This window comes from Clupea harengus, chromosome 14 (assembly GCF_900700415.2).
Source record: "Clupea harengus chromosome 14, Ch_v2.0.2, whole genome shotgun sequence".
Classification (NCBI taxonomy): Eukaryota; Metazoa; Chordata; class Actinopteri; order Clupeiformes; family Clupeidae; genus Clupea; species Clupea harengus.
Genome location: NC_045165.1, coordinates 15,668,391 through 15,694,641, shown reverse-complemented (window position 1 = coordinate 15,694,641; position 26,251 = coordinate 15,668,391). Strand labels below are relative to the sequence as shown.

General features: G+C 43.9%; 1 protein-coding gene and 1 long non-coding RNA gene across 3 annotated transcripts in view; one reads left to right on the top strand and one right to left on the bottom strand.

Moving 5' to 3' along the window:
• The window catches only part of dnajc17 (DnaJ (Hsp40) homolog, subfamily C, member 17), a 50,488-nt gene extending 31,053 nt beyond the window's left edge, over nucleotides 1-19,435 (bottom strand). Inside the window, exons 1-7 of one of the 2 annotated variants that reach the window (XM_031579947.1) lie at nucleotides 19,269-19,435; nucleotides 8,349-8,418; nucleotides 4,211-4,269; nucleotides 3,898-3,985; nucleotides 3,674-3,750; nucleotides 2,363-2,477; nucleotides 9-58 (exon numbers count right to left, since the gene is read on the bottom strand). In XM_031579947.1, the coding sequence (XP_031435807.1) occupies nucleotides 9-58; nucleotides 2,363-2,477; nucleotides 3,674-3,750; nucleotides 3,898-3,985; nucleotides 4,211-4,269; nucleotides 8,349-8,418; nucleotides 19,269-19,346 (537 nt within the window). In that variant the 5' untranslated portion in view covers nucleotides 19,347-19,435. The remainder of the gene's footprint in view (nucleotides 1-8; nucleotides 59-2,362; nucleotides 2,478-3,673; nucleotides 3,751-3,897; nucleotides 3,986-4,210; nucleotides 4,270-8,348; nucleotides 8,419-19,268) is intronic. The other variant, XM_012836847.2, reaches the window with a different exon arrangement.
• A 2,553-nt stretch (nucleotides 19,436-21,988) lies between these two features.
• Nucleotides 21,989-24,898, top strand: LOC116223514. Its single transcript, XR_004165122.1, has 2 exons — nucleotides 21,989-22,387; nucleotides 22,680-24,898. It is a non-coding gene; the product is annotated as an uncharacterized LOC116223514 (long non-coding RNA).
• Nucleotides 24,899-26,251: the final 1,353 nt, after the last annotated feature.

Below are 26,251 nucleotides of genomic sequence, written 5' to 3'. Positions count from 1 at the left end.
ATTCTTACTTTTAGTTTCGGGGTCCCGCTGCCACATCCTGCACCACCATCTACGGCAACAACAGAAAGAGAACAGAAAGAGAGAGAAGGGGGAGAGGACAAAGGAAGAGACACATTTGAAGTGCATGTGACTATAACAAAATTGGAACAATGACGGAGACAGAGAGCGAAAGATGGGCAGAAAACCCTACAACCAAAGACTTTGCCTGGGTTACATGTGGGGTTGGAAAAGGTGGGGGTGACAAACCTGGCCGTGTAGCACAGGGACATCTATGGTGAGTGGGGGTGGTGTGTGTGGAAGGGTGGGTTAGAGACCGTCTGATACTCCTGTTCCTAACACACACACACACACACACACACACACACACACACACACACACACACACACACACACACACACACACACACACACACACACACACACACACACACACACACCCCTCCGCCACAGAGCCGGCCCTTTCTGGGCATATACTCTTGCCGTGTCCCCCAGGCCAAGGTGAGCCTCACAAAGCACCCCTCACAGACACTGGGGGGGGCTGAAGAGATGGGGCTACACCCCCGGCCCCAAACCCCGTTAGCGTGCGAGAGCGCTGGTGTCTGGGCGAGGTGGAGTCGTTCCTTCGCGTGCCTCCCCGCGTGGCTGCATGCCGACGTGCCAGGGGTCCCAGCCAGGACCCGAGATCTCTCCCAACACTCGTCTCGCTTCTCCCCCCTCGCTTCTCCCCCCTCCCTCCTCCCCGTCACCCTCCATTTCTCTTCCCTCTTTTTTACTTTTTCTCTCTCTCTTTCCAACCCTCCTGTCTTTCTGCTTCTCTCTATCCCTCAATTAAAAACATCACTTTCCTCGCTCCCTCTCCCTCCTTTTTTACATGTCTCTCTCTCTCACACACACACACACACACACACACACACACACACACACACACACACACACACACACACACACACACACACACACACACACACACACACACACACACACACACACTCTCTCTCTCTCTCTCTCTCTGACACTCTGACACTCTGCGTTACTACCACGGCTCTGAATCACTAGCTGCCATTTCTCCTCCCCAAGCCAGCACTTTGCCTCTAAATTCTAAATAACAGACGTGTCATCTGGGGAATGTCAAAGACAAGGACAAGTGGACGGAGGAAACAAACGTAGGAAAACACAAACAAACCGTACATTTGGGAAATCCCCCGCTCAAAAATTACAATGTAAAACCGTGAAATTAAAACAAGCTCCCAGCTTTAACCACCAGGCCCGACTCTTCAGTCGTTGATTTTCTTCTAAAAAAAAAAAACATTATTTACTTTGAATGAGAAGATTACGATTTCAACGGCAGTTTGTTCAAACTCCGAAAATTCAGCATGTTTTTCAACACCTTTACTAAAATAACACTGCAAACGTTTCACAACGGTGTTTCCCCCCACCTCGAGTCACTTTACCGTAGTCCAAATAAAGAAGAGCCCATTATTCAACGGGAAGTCCAGCATGACTTAATTACTTCTTCTCACCGGTAACACACCTGTTAACAATGAATGACTCTTTTCCAATTCCAAATCAAGTCAAGCTTCTGGTATGTGAGGCCCTTCGCTGGTGCCCTCAGTCTAATTAGATGCCTTTTCGTTGCTATCGAGCGTGTGAGCAGACAGGGCCGTTGGGGGGTGTTTATGGGAAGAATTAGTAAGATGAGGTCATGTACGGTTTTCTTGACAGGCTTGACCAGCTCACCGTGTGACGAGGAAATTCGGTGTAAGTTCATCACTATTTTGATTAAATTAAAAAAAAGGTAGAAATTGAGGTCTTCAATGGTTTGCAAACTTTAAATAGTTACTTTGTTCCCAGTAATTGTTGTGAAGTAAATTGAATTATGTAGCACACCAATAAAAAGGTTAATAGCAACAGGTAATAAGTTCCTGACTCTGTATTCATGAACAGGTTATTGAACCCATATTCAAAATGCATTAGATAGATAGATAGATAGATGGATACTTTATTAATCCCGAGGGAAATTTAGGTCAAAGCAGCAGGCTGAATTTGTCCAGTTAAATGTACACTTCTCAGTCTCTACTCTATCAGTGTATATGTTAAACTGACCTGTCAAATACAAGGCAGATTTATTTACGATCGCCTTGGAAATCTGTGTCCTGAAGAATAATCAAGCATCTATTTGTGTCCACAGGAGTTCAACTGCATATGTGCATTTGTATGTATTCTATGTACTATATGTATACACATAAACATACACGCAGGTGTGTGAGTTTGTGCGTGTGTGTGTGTGTGTGTGTGTGTGTGTGTGTGTGTGTGTGTGTGTGTGTGTGTGTGTGTGTGTGTGTGTGTGGTGTGTGTGTGGTACCTGTGTGAGAACAATCTGTGTGAAGTCTGGCCTTTTTCTCTCGCTCAACCTGCTCTTGAATGATTCTCTGCTCCTCCTGGAGTTGTCTCGAGCCTTCTTCTCTTAACCGAGCGATCTAAACGTGTGGAGAACACAAACACAGTTAACACTGCAATATCTGAATCACACACACACACACACACACACACACACACACAACAGTTTCCCACATCCACACAACACTTGATTTAACAGTGCATTAACTTAACGGACATGGAAATTACACACACACACAATGAAAACATCTGTATAAAACAAAGCATGGAAAATGAATCCATCAGGCATGACATCATATAAACAAGTAAACAGCACTCTGGTTTGTTGCGTGTCAAACACTGACTGCAAGAGAAGACAGGTGGGCGCAGTGTGTGCCTGAGGGAGGATCATTAATCAATCGCCCAAGTAGGGCTATTCACATAAAACACTGCCACCTACTGGAGAACTCTAGACCTGCCGCCAAACACACAAGCGCTTGTGTATGTATACACACCCAAACACCCACGCGGACGGATAGATATGCACACGAACGCACAAAGAAAGACATGCGGGCGCACACACACTCACACAGACACAGACACACACACACACTCATACACACAGAAACACATTTAGTGTAAACCTATGACTCACTATAGAAGCATTGCATGCATTCTCTTTGTTTTATGGGTACGGCTCATTAGTCATTCGCAGCTTAATCTAATAGGATTAGCCCTAATTGAGATATGGCAGGAGAAGCACAGTAATCAGGTAACTGGACCTTTGTTCTGAGCCCAAGAGCGCACTGGGTTTAGGTGTCGGTGCATGGGAAATAAGGCCAAAGCACGCAAAAAAGATAAGGTTCTGGGCACAGCGTTCAAGAGAAATGGACCATTTTTACTCCAGATCTGCCTTTTACGTACTCCACATCTGCACCTAACAGGTTTTTATAACAGATAAACAAGGGACATTTGTTGTATGTTAACAAGGGAAAGTTTTTGTACATAACATTTCAGGAGTTCCAAGGGCGGAGAGGAAAGCACAGAAGAAGCAGACTCTGATCCGTAGCCAGATCCACTACTACTACTCCCTGGGAAGAAGTCCTTACAGGTCCGACTTCAACGGCAAACCGAATCACGCATTTACATGAGGAGCTGTCCAAACACATGTGGTGCTGAACTCCACCGAGTACCTGTCTACACAGGTGGTCTACAGAGGACATGGAAGCTGAGTATATGCACGTGTGTGTGTGTGTGTGTGTGTGTGTGTGTGTGTGTGTGTGCGTGATGATCGTACCTCCTCTTCCAGTGTTCGTGTGACTTTGACCTCATCTGCATGCTGGTACTCAGCTTGTCTTTCACGGGCCTCCAAGTCTGTGAAGGAGAAACACACACCACACACAGACACACCCACACACACACACCAATAATCAACTCCCCGTCGTCACTAAAGACACAACTTTACATGATGTGCACTGCTGGTAGTTGAACACGTAGGCGGCTACGTGTTTTAAGTCATACCGAGTTTGATTTTCTTGCGCTTGTCGTCGAGTCGGCGTGTCCTCTCCTCCGCTTGCCTCTTTGCTGCTCGGACCTTATCATAAGCAGCCTGTGGACGGACAGAAGGAAAGACCGTAGACAAAGAGGAGGGAAGAAAGGATGGAGAAGAGATAAAGAGGGGGAAAAGATAAAGAGGGGGGAAAAGTAGTAGGAGATGAGAGGACAGACAAGGAGAGATGATGACAGGTGCAGATGAGGGCAGAGTGTGTTAGATCAGTGCTACCATCTACGGCAAGCAGAATAGGTCAAAAAGGATAGTAGACTGGAAACTTACTCGAGCTGCGGCATCAGTCAGGACCTCTAAAGCCTGTGAGAGCTGGTGGAAGAGGTCCGCTGCAGAAAGAGAGACAGAAAGAAAGAGAGACAGAGAGAGAGAGACAGACAGACAGAGAGAGGGAGAAAGGGACAGGCAAAAGGAAAAAAGAGCGTGTGATAAAGTAAAAGGGGAAGAGAAGTTAATAGAGAGAAATAGAAAGAGAAAGACATGAGAAGACGAGAGTGGGGAGAGAAAGGTTACATTCAGATCACAGCTCACAATAGACCTGCTGAGCCCACAGCCACAGCTAACTCTGCGGCCATGCGAGACACTGGGGGTAATAAACATGCTGGGTATGGAAGGCTACGCCTCAAGATAGACTAGGATTGAAAAGACAGTTGTGGTAGCGAGATTCCCCGCTCACATTGAGGGCCCATTACTCTGCCGCCCTGGCCTGCTCACAAACCCATCTCACTGGGGATCAAAAATGTCGGGGTGAAATTTAACCCTCTAAAAAATGAAAGCAATGAAACAAAACAAAAAAAACTAAAAAAAGAGGAGAGAGAGAAATCCGTAGGAAGGAAATACCAGAAGGGAAAAGGACAAATCTGAAACAGGTTTGTATAAGAACCATTTCAGCAAGTCAAGTGGAGTTTACTGAAGAAAAAAAAAAAGAGAAAAAAAAGTCAGACAGAGCTATGGCCTGGTCCAAACAAAGACCGGTAAACAAAAAAGTAACCTGATATTGACAAGACCGCCAGTGCTTAACGTGACAGGGGTCATGGACGGTGCCAGACTTGATTGTCTGTTTACTTTATAATCTGTATATTTTTGCATGTTTTAACATGTATATTAATGTGTGTGTCGCGTGCATGCTTCTGTTTATGCGTGGGTGAGAGCATGTATGTATAGGAGTGTGTGGGTCTGGCAGTGTAGTCTGTGCTAGCACATGTGGAAGTCTACATGTGTGCTTTGCGTGTCCATGTGCATATGCGTGCGTGTGTGCATGTGTGTGCATGTGGGGGGGAATTATTGGACACATGCCCTGCATTAGCCGTGGGTGCCTGCAGACTCACGAAAGCAGTTTCCTCCAACAGTAACCCCCCTAAACTCACCCCCACGTTTTTTCCCCAAGTAAACCTGGGGGCTCCAACACATCGCCTGGCTGGTCCAGACATTTGCTCCAGATTTGAGGCCAAACCGTTCGATCTTAGTTTCATCAGACCAGAGAATCTATGTTTAAGTCCTTTAGGTGTTTTGTTGCAAAATCCTTTCCTGTGTCTTGTGTCTTGTGTCTTTCACTGAGGAGAGGCTTCCATTGGGCCACTCTGCCAGAAAGCCCAGATCGGTGGAGTGTTGCAGTGACAGTTGTCCTTCTGGAAGTTTCTCCCATCTCCACTTAGGATCTCTGAATCTCAGCCGGAGTGACCATCAGCTTCTTGGTCATCAAGGAACCTTCTCCCCTGATTGCTGAGTTTGGCTGGGTGGCCAGCTCTTGGAAGAATCCTGCAAATCTTTGTTCTAGTCTGAGAGGCCTGTTCGACACCTGTTTGGTCTCAAAATAGGTAGTTCCGTGTTGCTTTTCACTATGCAGATTTTGCAGACGGATTTCACAAGGATGGCTCTAACATCAAGTCAATCGTAGCCCCCTACAGACTACTAACGGTACACAGCTTCACGAATGAATGGTATCAGTTTGTTGTTAAAGATGGATGCAAGCACAGATGACTAACTTCATGTTGAAGTAGGTTAGGCTTGCTAATGATGACCAGGAATTGAAACGCAATAATGCCCGCGAATCAAAACCGAATTAATAAAAAAAAAAATTATAATAATCATCTGAACACAAGAGGAACCCTAGGTGAAAAACCCACTTTGGTGACGGACCTCTCTGTCTCGGGCTGCTGTAGAATCTTGGTAATAATAATGATAGAATGTTGCTTATATCATCAATACTACATTACGAAAGGTAACACCAAGTGTCATTTTCATTTAATTCATTTTATGCCATCTCTATTCAGGCAAGGAGTCCTCGAGTAAAATGTTCTCGTACACACCCCCATAAGGGCACCGTGAGGGGGCCAGCACAGCAATCAGAACCACCATGCTACCCCTCCATCACACACACACACACACACATCCACTCACCAATGCCACCCCAACCACCCACACGGCGCACACACACACCTCTGTTGTCCTGGCCGTTGGGCTCTTAATGACTGGCTCATGGTAAGGACGTGCTTTCTGGTGTGTTTACTCTCCGTTAACAAGCCTCTCACTCTCTGCTCCAGCTTCAGTTACTCTCCAGGAGACAGACAGACAGACAGAGGGAGAGAGAAGGGGGGGGGCGAGAAGGAGCGGGGGGTGGAGAGGGGGAGAGAGAGAGAGAAGGAGCGAGAGAAAGAGAGGCCTGAGCCTATGAGCCCAGGCCCCCTGTGGAGTGACCCAGCTCGGGTTGCAGGTACCGGCGCGCTCGTAATGGGCTTGTGAGGGTAGCAGGAGGGGTTGAGTGTGGAGTGCTGCGTACTGGGGGTCTGAAGCGGCTAAGCATGACGTGCGTGTGAGTCTGTGTGTGTGTGTGTGTGGCTGCACGAGGCGTACACACGCAAGGGGGTGTCTCCCATGTAATGTGACCCTGCTCCAAAGCACACCACTACAACACACACACGCATATACCCCATCTTTTTTTATATATAGGGGTTCCCTACTCCTCTCGTGTGAGCAGCAGAAAGGCCACGCATGTGTGTGTGTGTGTGTGTGTGTGTGTGTGTGTGTGTGTGTGTGTGTGTGTGTGTGTGTGTGTGTGTGTGTGTGTGTGTGTGTGTGTGTGTGTGTGTGTGTGTGTGTGTGTGTGCGTGTGTGCGTGTGTGCGTGTGTGAGCCCCAGCTCCATTTTCATTTCTGGGAAACAGAGCCGCTTTATTCCACTCAGTCTCCGATTATCCCTCGTTTCCCTCTTTTCTTCCCTTTTCTTTTCTCTCAAATCAGGAATTGTGTGCAGCATCCAGAGACCACAGAGCCAAGCCCACCCCAAAACATGCCATATGACAGCCCCCCCTCCAAGGTACTTGCTTTTTTTCAGTGGTGTCCTTTTGGATTTGGATCCAGGGCTGATTATATACATGTTCTTTTTTTTGGGGGGCGGGGGGCACATGACACAAGGAAGAAGCCACAGCGAGGCTTGGTATGAGTTAGCTCCCGTCACGCCGTCTGTCTGTCTGTCTGTCTGTCTGTCTGTCTGTCTGTCTGTCTGTCTGTCTGTCTGTCTGTCTGTCTGTCTGTCTGTCTGTCTGTCTGTCTGTCTGTCTGTCTGTCTGTCTGTCTGTCTGTCTGTCTGTCTGTCTGTCTGTCTGTCTGTCTGTCTGTCTGTCTGTCTGTCTGTCTGGACCGCTGATGCCAGAGGCTGCAGGGGGAGGCTGATGGCTGCCAGACTGAGACTGATCAGCCGGAGATGGGCCAGAGATCCGGCCATTGCTGGTCAGACGCAGACGCTTCAGAGTCAACAACAGCAATAGCAAACACTGAAGAGCGCTTTCACCGCCAAGCGGCTACTGCTGATAAAAGGTGATGATGATGGTGGTGGTGATGATGATTATTATGACGATTATGATGCTGGATTATGAGGACTCTAACGTGAGAGATGGTGGATCAGTCCACCCTGTATTACAAAGAGTCAATGAAAGCATAACTGACGTTTCCTGTCACCTGAACGTTCTGTTGATTTCCACCATTACTATAGCAGTAGCCGTGTAGCCACATCTGGCGCATGTACAATAAGCAAACCACTCCTTAAAATAAAGGCTTTTTATTATTTTAGTGACTATTGAAAATTGCCAACGGTATGGGTCCCAGATTCAGGTCAAGATCAGTCCTGGGAACAGACACGGAATACTGGACAACTTCTAGAACCTATGAAAATCTATAAGAGCTGCCCTCGCCATTGTTTTGACAGTTCGGAAGAAAACTGAACAAAACTGGAAGAACAGGGTGTTCCAAGGTCATAGGTTGGACAGCCAGGAAGCACATGTAACAATAAAGATGTATAGCTTTACAGTACTGCAAGTTGCTGTTGCTGCTGTTGCCATTTCAATCTAAAAGGTAAATGATTTGAAATGGTGTCAATTGTTACTTTTAAAGCAGAGCAATCCTACACTCACCTGCTTTGGGGTTGTCAGGGTTCTTGTCTGGATGGCACTTCAGTGCTTTCTGTCTGTACGCTTTCTTAATCTGTAGGGTTAAGCACAGAGGAGAAGAGAGAGAGAGAGAGAGAGAGTGAGTGAGTGAGAGAGAGAGAAAGCAAAAAGAGAGGGAGAGAAAGAGAGCAAAAAGAAAGAGAGAGAAAAATAGAACAACATTAAACTCACATGAAGGCAATCCATTATTCATTGTTAGAATGTGTAGGCTACGTCGCATATACAAGCAGATATGTGTTCAGACCCTTAACTATGACTGGTGGAAATTGATTAGTGTATATTTCCTGATGAAGGTAAAGAGCAGCTACTCCATGAAACCCTGACTCTCATAAACCTCTGAGCACTTCATCAAAGCCAGAGAAACTCACTGTTCGACAGACTGGCGACAAAGCGCAGGATTCAGCAAACTTAACACATCTCACTAATTAAGATTAGGCTACTTGTCACCACGCCAACAACAGTCAAGCACTTCCCAGCTTTCAAGGGTGGGGGAATGGCCTCAGACGCACTCATCCAGTCACGCTTGTTAAGGCTGGTCTGAGCGCATATCGATGGGTTCACAAACCCCATTCGCCGAACGGTAACAAACAATTAAACCAATTTCCTCCAAACCACTACGGCGAGCATGTGGAGCCTTGTGGAAAGGGTCTTACTAATGTGGAGTCTTGCCTTAGCACTGCATCACCCACCAGTGCCATAAACCAGCGAGCCATCTGCCTTAGCGACCGGGGCGACTTGCAAAAAGGTCCCCACATCGAATTATTTTCCCAACCGCTGAGTTGAGCCCATTTCTTATCATCGTGTCATCGCCATCGCTAGGGGGTCCGTCTGTTTGCCAGTGCGCCGAGTTGCTGTGTTCTTCTTGGCAAACGGCGTCACGATACAATTTCAAACCCTCCATTGTTTTTCGTGTCTTTTTTGGCCCGAGCCACAACGACGCAGGAATGTTGAGAGTAAAAGGAGGAGGAAGTAAATGTAAAAACGATGTTTCCTCTCCACAAAACACACATTACATTACATGCCAAATAGAACAATAGAGCAGGAACAAGCCCACCACAAGCTGACCATATCGAGGGTCAGGAGGATAGTGGGGTTAAACGAGCTCCACAGTGTCACCTAAGACAATTACTTCGGAGCCTTGCAAACTGGTTTCTGTTAAGAAAACCACCTGGGGACATAATAGGCTCCATTTTGTGCCAGCGAACCTTGGTCTGAGTTAGATAATAGCTACCTTGCACTGTAGAAAAATAAGGAGACCTTATTTCAGAAACCAAACTTCATTAAATTTACTCCTGAAAATGATATATTTTGGCAGGATATTGAATGGTATTCTCCCTTATTGGTTGGTAAATAAAAGAGAAAGGAGATTTTTTTCATTAAGCCGTTAACTCCGAGTTGTTTCTGCGCTATTCTTCCGGAATGTGAACCGCACATTCTCTGGTCCTGCATGGGGAGTTAATGACAGTATGGTTTTCATTAGACCCCTGCCTACTACCCTTCAGATGAGCCAGTGTCCCTATGTGTGTGTGCATGTGTGTACTTGTGTGCAGGCGTGTGGGTTTGTAGGTGTGTGGAGGTGTATTTGTGTGTCACTGATCTGCTACCTTACAGTGAAGCGATCACCTGTGTGTGTTTGTTTCCAGATGTGTGTTTGTATGCCTATCTATGTGTGTGTGTGTGTGTGTGTGTGTGTGTGTGTGTGTGTGTGTGTGTGTGTGTGTGTGTGTGTGTGTGTGTGTGTGTGTGTGTGTGTGTATCCTAAGGAGAATCCAGAACCAGAAGAGGAAGAATCCAGAACCAGAAGAGGAAGATGCTCAAGCTGGGAAAATGTGTCTGCTGAAGTAAAGTGTGCGCATGCGTGTGTGTGTGTGCGTGTGCGTGTGCGTGTGTGTGTGTGCGTGTGCGTGCGCACAGTGAGGAGACAGAAGCTGCTACCCACGCAAAGGCCTCTGATTCTCAGTCTCCTCACTGCTGTGCCCCAACATCACCGCTAAACTCTCCTTGCCACTGGCGTTTGCGTTGGCGTTGGCACAGCTCTCTACGGTTTGAGAAAAAGCTTTGAGAACAGTATGATCCTAACAGGCTCACTTACACGACACCCTCACCTCCAGATTCTACATCCATCTGCTCGTTTACAACGCTTTTATCCCAAGTGACTTGAGGCAGAAAGAATAGAACTTAAGTTTACGGCTGTTGAAAGGTAACAACAAATGCACATGGCACACACACACACACACACACACACACACACACACACACACAGTAGTAGGGAAAAGATCTTCCCAAGCAAGCTGATTACACCTGGTTTAGCTAATCAAGAGCATCTTCGTTGAACTAATGCCAAGAACATTTACAGTGTGTGTGTGTGTGTGTGTGTGTGTGTACGCCCTCTCCTCATTGGGAACAATTGAAAAAAAAAAAAAAAGACACTGGCGCTCGGGAAAAAACGGCACATGGGCACACATGGACAAATATAACACAGGTTTACAGCTGTTAAACGGTACGAGCAATACGTTGCACAGAAAAGAAGCAATTCTACTGTAACTAACGCGAGTCACGTTTCTTAACAGCCGCCCTGTGAATCTCCTGAGGATGTGCTGACAGGCTATCCCCAAGCGGGCAGCCGCTGCTGGGGGTTAAAAGTGTGAGTCTAGGGCCTCACACATGCCTCTAGTAGAGGAAGAGGAAGGGGGAAGGGGCGGAGGAGCGGGGGGGTAGGAGAGGGGACAGAATCTGGCAGCACAGGGAGCACGTGTGGCCGTACCCTAATAATGGCTCGGCTATGGTTCAGCTGCGGGGCTTTCCGAAGCTAAACATCATTAGGGAGCTGCACTGCTCCGTCAGCCAGGCTGCCTGGCACCACCGTGGGCCTCGGGAGTCCGCACTGACACGCACACACGTGGCACCGGGCCAGATAGACACACACACACACACAACCACAGAGACGCGCGCGCATGCACGCACGCACGCACGCACGCACACACAGGAAAGGAATTACGCATCCATAAAGCTGTACACAGACAGCCAAAAAGACCCCAACAACATAACAAACATTCAAACCAAAACAAAGTCAAACATACAAAAAAGCACTAAAATATGCATGCAAGCATGTGCACACACACACACACACACACACACACACACGAGGCTCCTCTCTCAATAATTCTGCTTCTGTTCAACACATACACAGACGTAAATACACACACACACACACACACTATAGAGAGAATGTGCAGACTTCTCAGTTTCTCCACTGTTCATTTATCCATTTTATCCATTTTCAGATTCTCAGATTCAAATCACTCACAGACAGACAGACAGACATACAGACACACACACAACACACACAAACAAACACACACACACTGAAGTGAGCCCCTTAACCTGTGGATTTTAGCTGTTATGTAACAGGCAGGATGTTGGGTCTCCCTGTAATAAGTGTGTGCGTGGGTGTGTGTATCTGGCCAAACAACATTGACCCTTTGTTTCCCACCTCTGAGAAAGATAAACACTGAGACCTCTTCTTGTGTGAGTTAGGGGATGTAATAAGCAAGACGCAACGTTGTTGTTCTGCCTTGTTTTTGACACAACACACCACCCACTCTGATCAACAATAACAAGAAGAAGAAGAAGAACAACAACAACAACAACAACAACAAAAGATAAACGGGGTGGGGGCAGACAGACAGATGGACAGAATGAATGAATGAATGAATGAATGAATGAAAGAATGAATAACAGAAAAAAAGAGAGAATGACTTGCACTAAAAAGAGACACAAACAGATGGTTCAAAAGGAATAAACTGAGGGATTCTTTAGATGCAGTGTCCTATCCTTGTGTCCATTTCACTTTTTCTACCTATCTTTGCAGAACAGTTCGATAGTAAATAAGCATGCATTAATACGCATTTAGCAGTAGGGCTGAACGATTTGGGAAAATAATCTATTTGCGATTGTGATTGCGATTTAATATGCGTTTTTTTTTATTTTATCCTCTTTTTTCCCCAACAAAACGTAATGAATGATTTAAATATGACCAACACAATATTAGATACATTTAGTGTAAAATATTCTTTCACACATTTTACATTTTTATTTAACTGCTCATTACAGAAACAAGAACAACAAATCGGTGGCTTTGCCACTGTGCATTTAAGTAATTTAAACAAAGTCATTGTAAGTATAACCACAAGGCATGCACTTTTTAAACACTTTTTAAGCCAAAGTATGTGATGTAAATTATACCACCTCAAGTAAATGGTAAAAAAAACATGTCAAAAATTGCTATGGTAGGGCACTAAGTGATGTCACCACAAGATATTCCCCTGGTGTTTATGTATTTGTGAGCAAGTAGCAATGTCATTGTCACAATGTGTATACAATATTCTCATCAGCGGTTAAAGGTGTCAAACAGGCCAAGGGCCATATGTATCCATATTTGCGTACAACGTGCCGTAGAACCATGTGTGCACACAGTTTCACGATTTGTGGACGGGGGGTCATCAAACACAATTCTCTTCATAAATCTGAACAAATCAGCAGCCAACCATGTGCTCACGAACGCGCTGAACGTCACTCCTTACATGGGGCGAGACGCACCTTAAATTAGTCGGATTAGCATGTGCATCTCCCAGGTGTACCTCTCCACAGAAGGTGCAGCTATAGGGATGAACCTGAAATTCTTTTGCAGCACATCCTTCAGGTTTATCAGCTGCCATGAGGATTCAAAGTTAAATGAGCTAATATGCTAAATATAGTGAAGGACAAATGCACATTTTGGTAATGTGTTCACACACTTCTCCATTTTGCAGTTTGTGCCACACTGCTTAACCAAAGAATGAAATCATCCAGGCCTTTGCACTAAAACATAGCAGGGTTATGGTGAAGTCTCAAATAATTTGTGCATTGATTTAATAATCATTATATTATCAATATAAAAGTGATCATCCTCTCTTGGTGCATGTATTTCAATAAGAGTAGGCCTGCGGTCAAGTACCCTGATCACACTGTGAAAACCTGACATTGCTGCAATTTTAATACTGACCTCCACACTGTTAAAAAGGTCAAAGATCAGAGTCATCCAGGTGGTGACCTCTCACACTATTGGCATGGAAACTAAGTTGACAGTTCAGTTACAGGCAGTAGGCCTCCACAATTAAGAATATGTGCGTGAGAATTCTGACCGCAGTGATACACGGACCGTGTAGCCTACTTAATTCACCTTTAATTCCTCTTGGCATCGCCAATCTGCAAATTACAAACACTGTGCCTATGACCCCCCCCCCCCCCCCCCCCCCCCCCAAAAAAAAAAGTTGCAAGTGGTGAGCACGATTTTAGTGCGTACTCACCGTAAATACACGTGGCCCCGAGAGTTTCAATAATGACAATGATAGGATTGGACTGACTCCATCTAGAATCGGACCGAGCTCCATCTAGCTGCTAAGGAATATCAATCTACATGCTCACGCAGGCTTCAAGTAGGCTCCTCACTTTCTCAACAGGAGGCCTAATGACATCCATCAGTGCATTGAGGCTTATTACTTCAGCTGAGGCCCATAACATTATATACCATTTACCTTGTTTACCAATTTGCTTACTTTGCATACTGCATGATTTGCTGGGTTTTATATATCTGGCATGCCTACTCAAAGGCTGTGTGGGAAACGACTGCACTGAAATACGCTCTAACTCCCTCCTCTGCCACCTGGTGAATGGAAAATCTCCCTCACTGTGCATTCGTCCTTTGGGACACAGCAGAAAAATGCATCTACATCACCGCTGCCCTTATAACAGGCCTTGAGGGACACGCTGTGTGTGTTTGATGGCAACTAAAATGGCTATAATGTTTACAATGCCAATGCCGCCCACCCGTGAGACAAACAAACCAGTAGGCCAATGGCAGTCCATGCCAAGCTGAACCAGGCCAGGGCAGGCCAGGGCAGGGCAGGGCAGCTCCGGGCACGCTAGGTGAAATTAATCTGTGCCCACTTTGCCACACTCATCCTGGCTGGCTGGGACTGTAGAGCCTACATCCACCACACTTACACACACACACACACACACACACACACACACATTAGACGTAGACACTCAGAAAACACACAAACACACACACAGCAGCCGCAGACATTCAGAAAACACACACACACAGATGCACACACACACACACACACACACACACACACACACACACACACAAATATGCACACACTCTCTCTCTCTCACACACACACACAGACAGACACATACAGACACTCATATACACACACAGATGCAGACCGATACACAGAAACAAACACACAGAGAGAAATGCATACCCAGATATACAGATGCACACACACACACACGCACGCACACACATCTTTAGCTCGTTAGGCTCTTTAGCATCTGCGCCTCCCATTGCAGCTGGTGGGCTCACCGCAGCGAGGGCCACATGGGTGGCTGATTGGCTGCCTGGGCGTCTGAGGGGCCAAACGGACCCAATCTGCCACCAGACGCAGACTTTATCAGGCCAGGGAGGAAACACACACCACAGACCACAGACAGCGACACGCAGGAGAGGAGAGGAGAGGAGAAAGAGAGAGAGAAATACAGAGGGAGCGTGAGTGATGGAGAGGGAGAAAGAATGTGGGACAAAGAGGAAAGGACAGAGAAAGTGGAGAAAGGAGGTTGAGAAAGAAAGACAGAAAGAGAGAGAATAGAAGAGAAAGACAAGACAAAGAGAGTGAAAGAGAGACAAAATGATACAGACAGAGAAGAAAGAAGAGCAGCAAAGGAAGTCACAGACAGTCTAAGGCAGAATGACAGAGAGAGAGAGTGTGAGAGAGAGAGAGAATGAATGAATGAATGAATGAATCTGTCTGTGTGTGTGTGTGTGTGTGTGTGTGTGTGTATTACAGAGAGCTGTGGTAACTCCCCTGACAGTGACATTCTGACTGTAATACTGATCCAAGTGGCATGAGAGGGGGCCCAGGTGAAGACCCTTCTCCTCCCATGACAACCCTTCAGACAAAGGCATCTCCTTCTGCATGGACAGTGCCAAGTAACCAGGGGCAGGATGCCCGGCAGGGGATGACTTTCACCCCCACCCCAACTCCCTCGGAGCTCAGCACTTAGCCCCTTGCCAATTCAGCTAATGCTACCAGATGGTGGAGAGAGAAAGAATAGACCCTGGAGGATTGGGGGGAGTGTGTGGGTCAGTGGTGTGTGTGTTGGGGGGGGGGGGGGGGGGGGGGGGGGGGGCATGGCAGATGATTATAACTGCTGTGTTCAGTGATGCAAATTTACAAATGAAGAGAGAGCTTTAGAGGGTGTGGGGGTGTGGGAGAGAGAGAGGTTAGGATGTGGACATGCCTGAACATGCCTCCATTTCATCCTTCATTACTAGATAACATAGGCCAGGACACCATGAGAAAGCACCTCGTCCCACCATACTACAAACAGTGTCATGGCTGACTTTATCCAACAGGCCACTGAGCTGGGCTTGTTTTGTTGATTTGTTTGTTTGTCAGTTTTATAACAAACTCCAGCGGCAAAGGACCATATACCCAAGGGGAACCTCACAGAATAAAAAAGCAACTAATTTGAATAAAAATGCCCCTATTTAGCTGCATCTGATGCGTGTATCATTCACTGCCAGCATCCCAGCAACCACTTCCCAGTGTGACGCCGTCTCCCAACCAAAGCAAGATGCCTTCTAAACCGACAGCATAGGCTCAGCATCACCCACAAACCTGGACCAAATGAGGGAGACAGCACAGCTCTTGGTCCGATTAACATATTTCTGGAAAAGACTCCAACAAACGACAAATTACTAGCAGTCCTGTGACACTTCCTCAAATTGCCAGAGAAAGGAAAGGAAAGAAACGAAGGAATGAAAGCTACTTCATAAGTGGTTAAAAGCAATCGAGAGCAAATAGCTCGGGGTGTTAATGTGTTGACATCTGTCTGGAACAGTGAGGCCGTGTGGCAGTTGGTCGTGACCTTTGCTTCCGCGCCACTGGGCGCTCACATTAGGCCACTGGTGTGGTTAGCTAAGGCGTTAAACTAGCCGATCATGTGTGACCATCGCTAGACCTCACGCTGGTTGGCAGTCTCACCCGGCTTGCCTGGCTAACCGACCGCTTTCTTCACCCTGCTCTTTCATGGCAGTGCCCAGGGACCTTGAAAGCCATTTAAGAAATTAACCCCCCCAACCCCACCCCCCACCCCGACCCACTCATCCTCCGCTACCCCACTTTCAATTTTGGCTGCCGTGGTCGGCTGAATGCTATTCCGACCCTCGGATTCCGAGTAGGAAACTTGGAGGGAACAGACTAGTGGGAATGAATAGATTTAGGTACCGTGTCCATTTCCGACCACTTTCCCCCCCCTTCAATGAGTGTGCAGCAGCTTTGAGCAGGATGAGTATCTTCAGCTTTTCCTCTGGGAAAATCATTCTGTGGTTTCTCTGCACATCATTTGTATTCATACTCAGCTCCGTTTGGTACACAATGTTTGGGACAAACTCTGGCTTACTGCTGATGCAAGCCACATGATATTAGCAACTACCAGAGGTCTCAATAGCTGAGAAGTTTAAACACAATTTCACAATTTACAAAGCAGCTGACTGCTGGGCTACATGATAGGGCTGTGGAGAAAATTCACTATACTGTTCAATATCACTGTACTATCGGCAAGTACCATCACATTATATATCACCTATCAATCTTTTGTCAATTATCAATGCTGTAAATAGGTTTGTAATCTGTTGGGTAAGAACATGGATATTAATGCCAAATAAAACTTGTACCTGAAAACTGTCATTTAGATCAGCTGAATACATAATTAGACATGGGACATGTTTCCCAATACAATACGTAAGTAAATTACTATATAACTTAGTACTTATAACTTAGTACCATACTCAGCCCACTGCAAAGAATGTAAAAACACTTAGCATACTGAGTTACAGCAATTGCAATATAAATCAGTGATTCCTGACCCTTCCTGGGTATTAGCACACTACTGTGGCATGCAGACTTCATTAGGACACTATGAAAATCTTTTACAACATAAGTGGCATCTTAAAGCATGCTTGCCATTTCGACACTTGCTCATGTTGAGAAATTGATTTTCACACTTGAACAACACTGCCATCTTGTGTCCATCTATGCGCCACACATACTACACAAAGCTCCAGCATTAAACTTTTTTTTACAATACATGTTTCTATCATGCCTGTTATTTTTGTCTCTTCTGTTGAGATACGACATACGATCACTCTGAAAGAACCTCTGCCATTTGCACAAGGTTAACACTGTAGAACTACTGAAGAAATCTGGGCTACAGTGGTAGTGGGGGCCAAATCTTGTATTTGGCACCATGGACAGGGTAACCCTTTCTTCTTGCTTTAAGAGAGACAAAGCCAATGGCAAAAAATACGTTTGCTGTTTCATTTGTTTTTCTAGGACTGCTGAGGTTGACACAGAATAATAAAGTACGCACGGGTCAGTCTGCCTAGACCAAAGCATCCAATCATTGGTTAAATATAGAAATGAGATTTATTTCTATTTTCTAACTAGGTTCATTTCAATTCCTCCACTTTTTACTTACTAAATCTATGTTTAAGGGTTTATAACAGGGGTCTCAAACACCCGGCCCACGGGCCAGATCCGTCCCGCCAACCGATTTCATCCGGCCCACCGGCTCCTCAGAATGTTGCAAAAAGTTCCATTGATTTGAATGGGCCACCCCAACGTTTACCGCTGCCATTGGCAACGGGTTTTGTGCTTCTAATTCACATCTTTCATATCATTCCGCAAGTAGTCCAGTCATTTACGTAATGGAAACGTAATTGAAGTCAGCAAGTAATGTCTGCGGTGTTAACAACCAGTTTGAAGTGACAGAGGAATTACTTTGTGTAAAAACAATGCAAGGCCGTACCACAGCTAAGGATGTATTTGAGCAACTGTGTGTCGCTCCGAGGAATAACAACAGACGTTGCACCATCAATGATCAGCATATCAGTAAACTATTAATTTTAGATCACTATAGATGGAAAGATGCTGCATTTTGACAGACAAATGAAATTGTGCACTTGAAATATATTTATTATAAATACATTTATGTGTATTTGCTTTTAAATGTGCATGTATGAAGTAAAAATATAGATTAGTTGTCAATGAAGACATTATCCCACTATTACTGCTGTATATGTAAGTGATGGGCTATCAATGAGACAAAGTGATTCAAAAATGCAACTATAACAAACACCTTTATCCAGAGCGTCTTGCGTTGCCCAGGAATTAAAACTCAGGTCAGATACTTGTTATTAAACAACACTAACCATTGTACCACTGATCACACCTGCCACACTCAAAAGTGGTATCTACAGTATTGTGATAGGCAAGCCAACAGAGCCCCCCACTGACCAGACTGGACGCTCATCGGCCCCCCAGTAATTTGAGTTTGAGACCCCTGGTTTATACTTATAATTACATACTTGTGTGTCACGTACATAATGAATAAACTATAAAACATCAGTTGCCTTTAGAATATAAAACCAGAACCTCAGAGATGCAAAAAAAAATTTTTTTTTTAAACCAGCATGCTTATTTGTAGGAGCGGCAAACTTGTCATCACATCAGAGACGTTTTCAAGTTGTGGGTCGCTGAATGCAATGAGCACCTGGCTATTTATTGTACTTCGCTGACGTGAACTGCAACTTGTGTCGGAATACAAATCTTGGCTTTGGTAATGAAAGAAAAAGCTCAGCAATACGAGGCCAATACATATAATGTTACTGAGCTACCTCTATATCTACTTGATAGATACAGGCAGCTAACATAGCTAAACCGCTAAAGTTAATGTTAACTGTAACATGATAGAATCAAAATCACTCACGGCTTTTGAGGACGCTCTCTCATCAACTTCAAGTAGGCCATAGAGGTCCATTTGTAAAAGCTCTTTAGTTGCTGCCATGTCTGATAATGTTAAAAAAGTTGATACAGTGACATTAAATATTTGCGCGTTTGGAACGTTTTGGTTTTAACCTTTGAACTCGGTTGCAGTCGCATTACTTCCTGTGAGATGCATACTGGGAGATGTAGTTCTTCGTTGCTAAACTCGTCTAAATTCATTTCGCACTTACTTCTTGTGTTAATGTCAATTCATTTGAAACTCTTTACCTGACGTCTAAAAATCCACATCTGCTACTTTCTGTGTAGGCGTATATGTACGAACCACTGATTTGTAACTATTCTGTGGGTGTTTTAAATTACATCTGAGTGTAAGACTGTGTTTAAAGCATGTCGTGAAGTTCCCTAATGTCCTTTTGGGAAACATGCAAATATGGCTATATAAGATATCCACATAAAACTACACAGTCATTATTGTAAGGTAAGCTATTGTCCATGTTCTTCCTGCTCTGCATGCTGTGATAAAAAAAAATAGCATAGAATAGATTGTACGTTTTAAGATCTAACTTGCCTGTATAAAATTTTGACACAACAGCATTCCATTTGATTCTCACATTGAAAGACAGTCATCAACAATTAAGAAAAATCGAGTGAATTTAAGACAGGCCTGTAAACATAAGGGTTATACTGTAGTGTAACAATTTTGTGTGATGTAGTTTCAACACAATTACCAACAGCCCACCTCCCAGAATTTAAATCCCTTTTCAAACAAATTAATGAAACACAGAACAAATCTCATGTATGGCCCACTAATTATACTGCATTAATCAATGGACCATTTCCTTTAGTCTCATTAAATGTTTAGCCTCACCAAACTATTACCGCTTGACTTTGTGACCAGAGGAGAAAAAATAACTAATTCGTAACTAATGTATTTTTTCTATAATTCATTTTTGATCAGTAAACATTATTTGTCTGAGTTGTGGGAAGGCAATGCATAGGCAAGAAAGGTTCTGTTTTTCCTTAGCCTTCAATCTGGCTTCAAAGATTTTTGGTTTTAAACAGGACAAGATGATTAAAGGATAGTCACTCATGGTGAACATGTCTCCCTTAGTAAGATGGGCTGTCTACTGTCTCTTTCTCTCTGCTGTTTTACAGTTAGGCACAAGAGGGATGAGTAATGTAAAACACAATCTCTCCTTCTTCTAAGGCAGGGATATGAACATTTTTAATATAAGAAAAGCCCATAATTTTAACATGTTTCACTGCATGTGTCATTTTTGTATTTTATATTTACATTAAATAAGTGTACATTAAATGCAGATTTTTATATTAAGTATATTACTTTATGGGTTGGTCAATTTATGGGATTGGCAGTGGTCAAAGAGTAGGCATAAGCGAAATAGTTCAAATATTCGTAACTTGTTATCTGTCCCTGATACTGACATTGTCTGAATTCATTTGTAACAAGTTGTTTGTAATTCTCACTACACCTATGCCAGACACTGAGTGGAGGATGCAGCACATTCATTCAGTCAGATTGATTACCATAAATGGTGCTATATGGGGAAATACAATTTGAAATTGAATTGGATTTCCTGCAGCTGACCTGTAATATCTGATGCTGCAGTTAATGGTTAATGGAGGTGAATAGCTGTAGCTAAAAGTGCATAAACAAATAAATAAGTGTGTGTGTGTGTGTGTGTGTGTGTGTGTGTGTGTGTGTGTGTGTGTGTGTGTGTGTGTGCACGCACGTGTGTGTGTGTTTATGGTGTGTGTGTGAGAGAGAGAGTGCATAACTGAGTGTTAACTGGAGTGCTTTTTTTCTGAGTTGCTCAAAGGCTTTGTCACCCCTGCCACCTTATCACATGGCAAACATTCAAAGTTCAGGTTGGATCCCCCAAAACCTTTACCTGTGTCACATCGAAGTAGAGAAGTCACACGATTCAGCTCTATACTAGCAGACGATTTCTTCAAATTTGGTCACAACTGCATGTTAGAATTATGAAATCTTTCTGATGTGTATTCTGATTGTAGATTGGGGAGAGACAGACAAACTGGCTAATGTGGACCAATTTGATCTCCTGCTTCTGGCTGTTCCACGGTAACTAATACTCTTTATCCTCACACAATCTCACAGGATATATTTGAAGGACTTACTGTGAGCTCTAGGAGTTATCTATGCTTTGTTTATATAATAAACAATCTCATACTGGAAATGTGACTTAAATCATCACTTAGCTATTATATCACCCCCTCCACTTTCTCTCTCTCTGTTTTTCTCTCTCTTTCTTCTTCTCTCTCACTCTCTCTCGCACGCTCTCTCTCTCTCTCTCTCTCTCTCTCTCTCTCTCCTTCCCTCCCACACAGCTAACAGCTGCGGATAGAGTGCATGTTGCTGTGTGAGGAGACTGCCCAAAGCTGGTCTGGTTGAGGCGGCGTGTGACAGTCAGAGTAAGTGAAAGACTGACTGGTTGTAGATCTCTCTTGCTGATGCTGCTACCAACCACCCATACCATCAGCCTCACCTTTATTTCTGGTGGTGGTGTGGGTGTGCATGTATATGTACTGTATATGTATATGTAGTATATGTATATACGTGTATGTATATGTATATGTATATGTATATGTAAATGTATATGTATATGCGTATTGATGTGTGTGTGTTTATAAACATATGTGTATCTGTGTGTGTGTGTGTGTGTGTGTGTGTGTGTGTGTGTGTGTACTGATTACTTCCCCTATGTTTGAGGACCAGCACTCTTCTGCCCAATTTCTGCATTTTAATCCCGGACGTTGGGAATTTCTTCAAACATTTTGCTGGAATTTTAGCGCAACAGTTTCTCTTCCTGAATTCACTGCTGCTACTGCCTTTGCCTTGGGCACTAGTATGACCTGCCCTTTTAAAATATATCTCATAGTTTCTTCATGACTTGCCACTGACTTCATCATCAGTGTCTGAAGTGTTTCCTGTGAGCTCTAAATGAGATGTTACAGGGAAGCCACACAGGCAACGCGGAGGGTTTCGAGATCTGTTCTCTGCTGAAGCTCACCGAGACCAAGGCCAACAAGAGCTGGATCACCCTGCTTCATCACATCCTGGAGGTAGTGCACCGGGGGTGCCTGTGTGACTGACCCACTGTGAGAGGCATACGGTGGCCTTGTTGTAGTCCTGGAGTTTATTTCCAGCCTTATCCTATTGACCTACATCTCTAACGTGGAGAGCAATGGTTTAATAGATTCAATTAAATTCATAATTGGTTTGCAAAGGTCATTATGTAACAGGTGACAGGGGGAAATATACCAGACATAATATGGCCCCTAAGGTGTGCCAATTTGTCAAATCCTAAATAATTGTATCTCCATGTACATATTATGTATCTCTCATCTATTGCAGGAGGCAGAGCTGAATCACCCTGAGCTGCTTAACCTTGCCGATGACAATTACATTGAGGCTTGTGAGAAAGACTTGTGAACCTAACATGCTCACTGGCATCTTTTCTTAAACAAACCCTGAGTTTCTCCCTATCTCCTCCCTCCTGCTGAGCAGCCTTTGGACACGGGGTGTCCTTTCCTCGTTTCCCCGTCGACGTTGAAGCTAAACATCAATATAACAGCAAAACAATGATTTCTACAGTGCAAACAGACAACAATACTTTTATTAATTTTCTGATGACATAGGGGACCAGCTTCACGGAGGTGTGCATCTATGTCGCTTTTTTTTTTTTTTTTTAAGTGCTCATACCCGCCATAGCACATATCAGAACTTCTAACACCAGTGTGACGACCTTGTTTTCTCACCGGTTGTCATGGTGACTCATAGTATCAGATGTCCATTGATGATGGCTTTTTATAGTTGGCGGACATGCACTTAACTCAAGGTGAACATACTTATTACTGATTGAACTAACCTCTGATCAGCTGTTCTGGAATCCCATCTCTGCAACCCCATCTCAGGGGTTCATCAGCTCAGAGTCCAGGGTTAGATGCTGAGTTTGTTGAACCTGCTTTCTGGAACACCCCTGTTATGTTGTTTCTGTGTGTAGATGTAGTGTTTTCCCTTGTATTTTATATGGATACAAATTGACATTTGTCCAATAAAATAATGCATGGATACTAGATCGCATAGAAAATTAAATGTTACACGGAAAATACCCTATAAAAAATACCCTCTTTGCCTGACTATGTATATAGTTTTGCCTTTGTCTGTAGTCTGCAGAGGAAGTGTGCAGCAGGATGAAGGCTGTATCTTCGACCACCTCCTGGCAGACATCCACAAAGCCTTCCAGTTGAGGAAGACTCGTCCCAGGTGCAGAACTGTCAGTGCGCCCTCTAGTGAAATGCGTAGGGATGGTTATCACGCTGCCACCTCTGTGTGTTGCAGGGCTTCGTAGCAACAGTAACTGAGGCTTTGATGTTTCCTTCTCATCCTGTCCTTTGTGTCTCTATGAGTTTTATGACCACCGCCAGTCACACTGCAGTGCTACTGCTACTACTCAGCAGATGCACCCCAGAGAGAGTTCACAATGCAGCGCCATGAATCTTTGGCTATCATCTGTATCAGCAAGTCTGTTCTGTCATCTTGGATATCCCTTGTAATGCAGTCAGTGTAGTTCAGTGGCCCTCTGGTTCCTCTGGTTGGGCAAAGCAGTGATGATGTTATGTCAGTTCAAAATAAGCATGGCGCTGTGGCCAGCAAACTGAGCAACAGGTCCTCGCTGACTCTGGCATGAATGTGGGCCAGATGCTCTTCAGGGTCTTTCTGGGAATACTCCCACCCTGAGCTTTTGCCCTTCTGTAGTGCATGACATTGGGTTTGTCTGAACTGTGTTGTTTTCATGCCGTAACTTCTCAATAGATGGGCTTTTAGGGTTGCTTAGCAAAAGCCTTTCACATTACCAAAAGATGTTGTAATGAATGATATTGAGAAATATCGGAAACACTAGTAGACACAAAATTCCTAACATCATGTGTATGTTTATCTCATTTGTTCTTAACGCCATGAAACATTCGACATTTACTTATGTGGCAAAAATACTTAATTACTTAATTTCATAATTGCTTACTTCTCCTTGCAGTACTGGCCTGTGGTAGACAACCCTGTGATTATCCTTGCACGCATTTATTTAGTAATGCCTTGAAATTCCCCAATTAATTAAGAGTTTATGTTTCCCAATGATGTTAATTTTTTATTTTGACACAAGTTTCTGCTTTTCCATTTCTAGTTCCAAATGCAGAAAAAGGCCAGCCCCATGCCACCCAACCCACGGTAAAAATTGATGTGAAATGAAAAATAGAATGATAAAGTGATTTGATTCATTTAAAGCCAATTTGATTACAATAGTCGTGATGTGATGAAAACAGAGCCATGTTTCATCATTTTCATTCATCATTAACATCCCAAAGTGTCCATTTATCATTTATGGAAAGTGTCCTCAAGGGTACTTCGCCTGAATCCTTTCTGGTTGAATTACGTTGCTCTCATTTTCTGAAAGATGCATACTGGGAGATGTAGTTCTTGAGTGTTAAATTTGTCATCTCCCCCTTCTTGTGTAGCCAACCAAATTGTAGTCACAAAGTCAATTCACATTAAACTTTTTACTTTACATTTAAAAATCTACATATGATATTTTCTTTGTATGCTTAAGTGTATGAACCACTTATTGAATTATTCTGTGGTGGGTTTAAATTGCACCTAAGTGTAAGACTGTATTAAAAGCATGTCATGAAGTTCCCTGTTGTCCTTTTGGGAAACATGCAAATATGGCTATATAAGATATCCACATAAAACTACACAGTCATTATTTTAAGATAAGCTATTGTCCATGTTCTTCCTGCTGGGCATGCAGTGATAACAAAATAGCATCCAGTTGGATGTAAGTTTTAGACCTAACAAGCCCGGGCATGTCACATAAAACCTCCAACAGCCTTCCATTAGATTCTCACACGGCAAAGTAATCATCTTGAAAACAAATTAAGAAAAAACAAGAGTGGATTTAAGTTAAGCCAATGAACAGAGAGTTATTCTGTAACTTTAGGGTGTAACATAACAATACAGTGTGATGAAGTTTCAACACAAATACCAAACAGGCCATCCCTATGTTATTCATGACTTGAAATAGATAGAACAAATAGATAGAAGAAAGGACAAAGCGCATGTATGGCCAAATAATGATCTTGCATTAATCAATGGATAATTTCCTTTAGTCTAATTAAATATTTAGCCTCACCAAACTGTAACTGCTTGACTTTGCAGCCATTGAAGGCATCATTCATAACAAATGTATTTTTCTATAATTCATTTTTGTGCAGTTAACATGATTTGTCGGAGTTCTGGGAAGGCAGTGTGGTGTACCCAAGAAAGGTTCTGTTTTTCCTTAGCCTTCCATCTGGCTTCAAAGATTTTTGGTTTTAAACAGGACAAGATGATTAAAGGATAGTCACTCATGGTGAACATGTCTCCCTTAGTAAGATGGGCTGTCTACTGTTTCTTTCTCTCTGCTGTTTTAAACAAATAGGAACAAGAGGGATGAGTAATGTAAAACACAATCTCTCCTTCTTTTCCTTTAGGCAGGGATATGAACATTTTTAATATAAGAAAAGCCCATCATTTTAACATGTTTCACTGCATGTGGCATTGTTTGTATTTTATATTTACAGTAAGTGTACAGTAAATGCAAATGTTTATATTAAGTACAATACATTAAGGGTTTGTCATGAAAATTAAGACTCATTTATTGGTTTTGCAGTGGTAAAACAAGTCCGTAGGCATAAGCTGAATAAGCCAATGGGTAACATCTTGTCAGTAAACATTTTAGTAGGCCTACGAAATGATGGAATCGGCTGAGCTTCTGTCACTGACCCTGTGTAACCCTTTTAGCTTGCACCTCCTTGAGCCAGATGATGAGAGGGGGAAATAGTTTTAAAAGCAGAAGCATACTTGAACGATAATGGCAAAAGTGGTCTAAG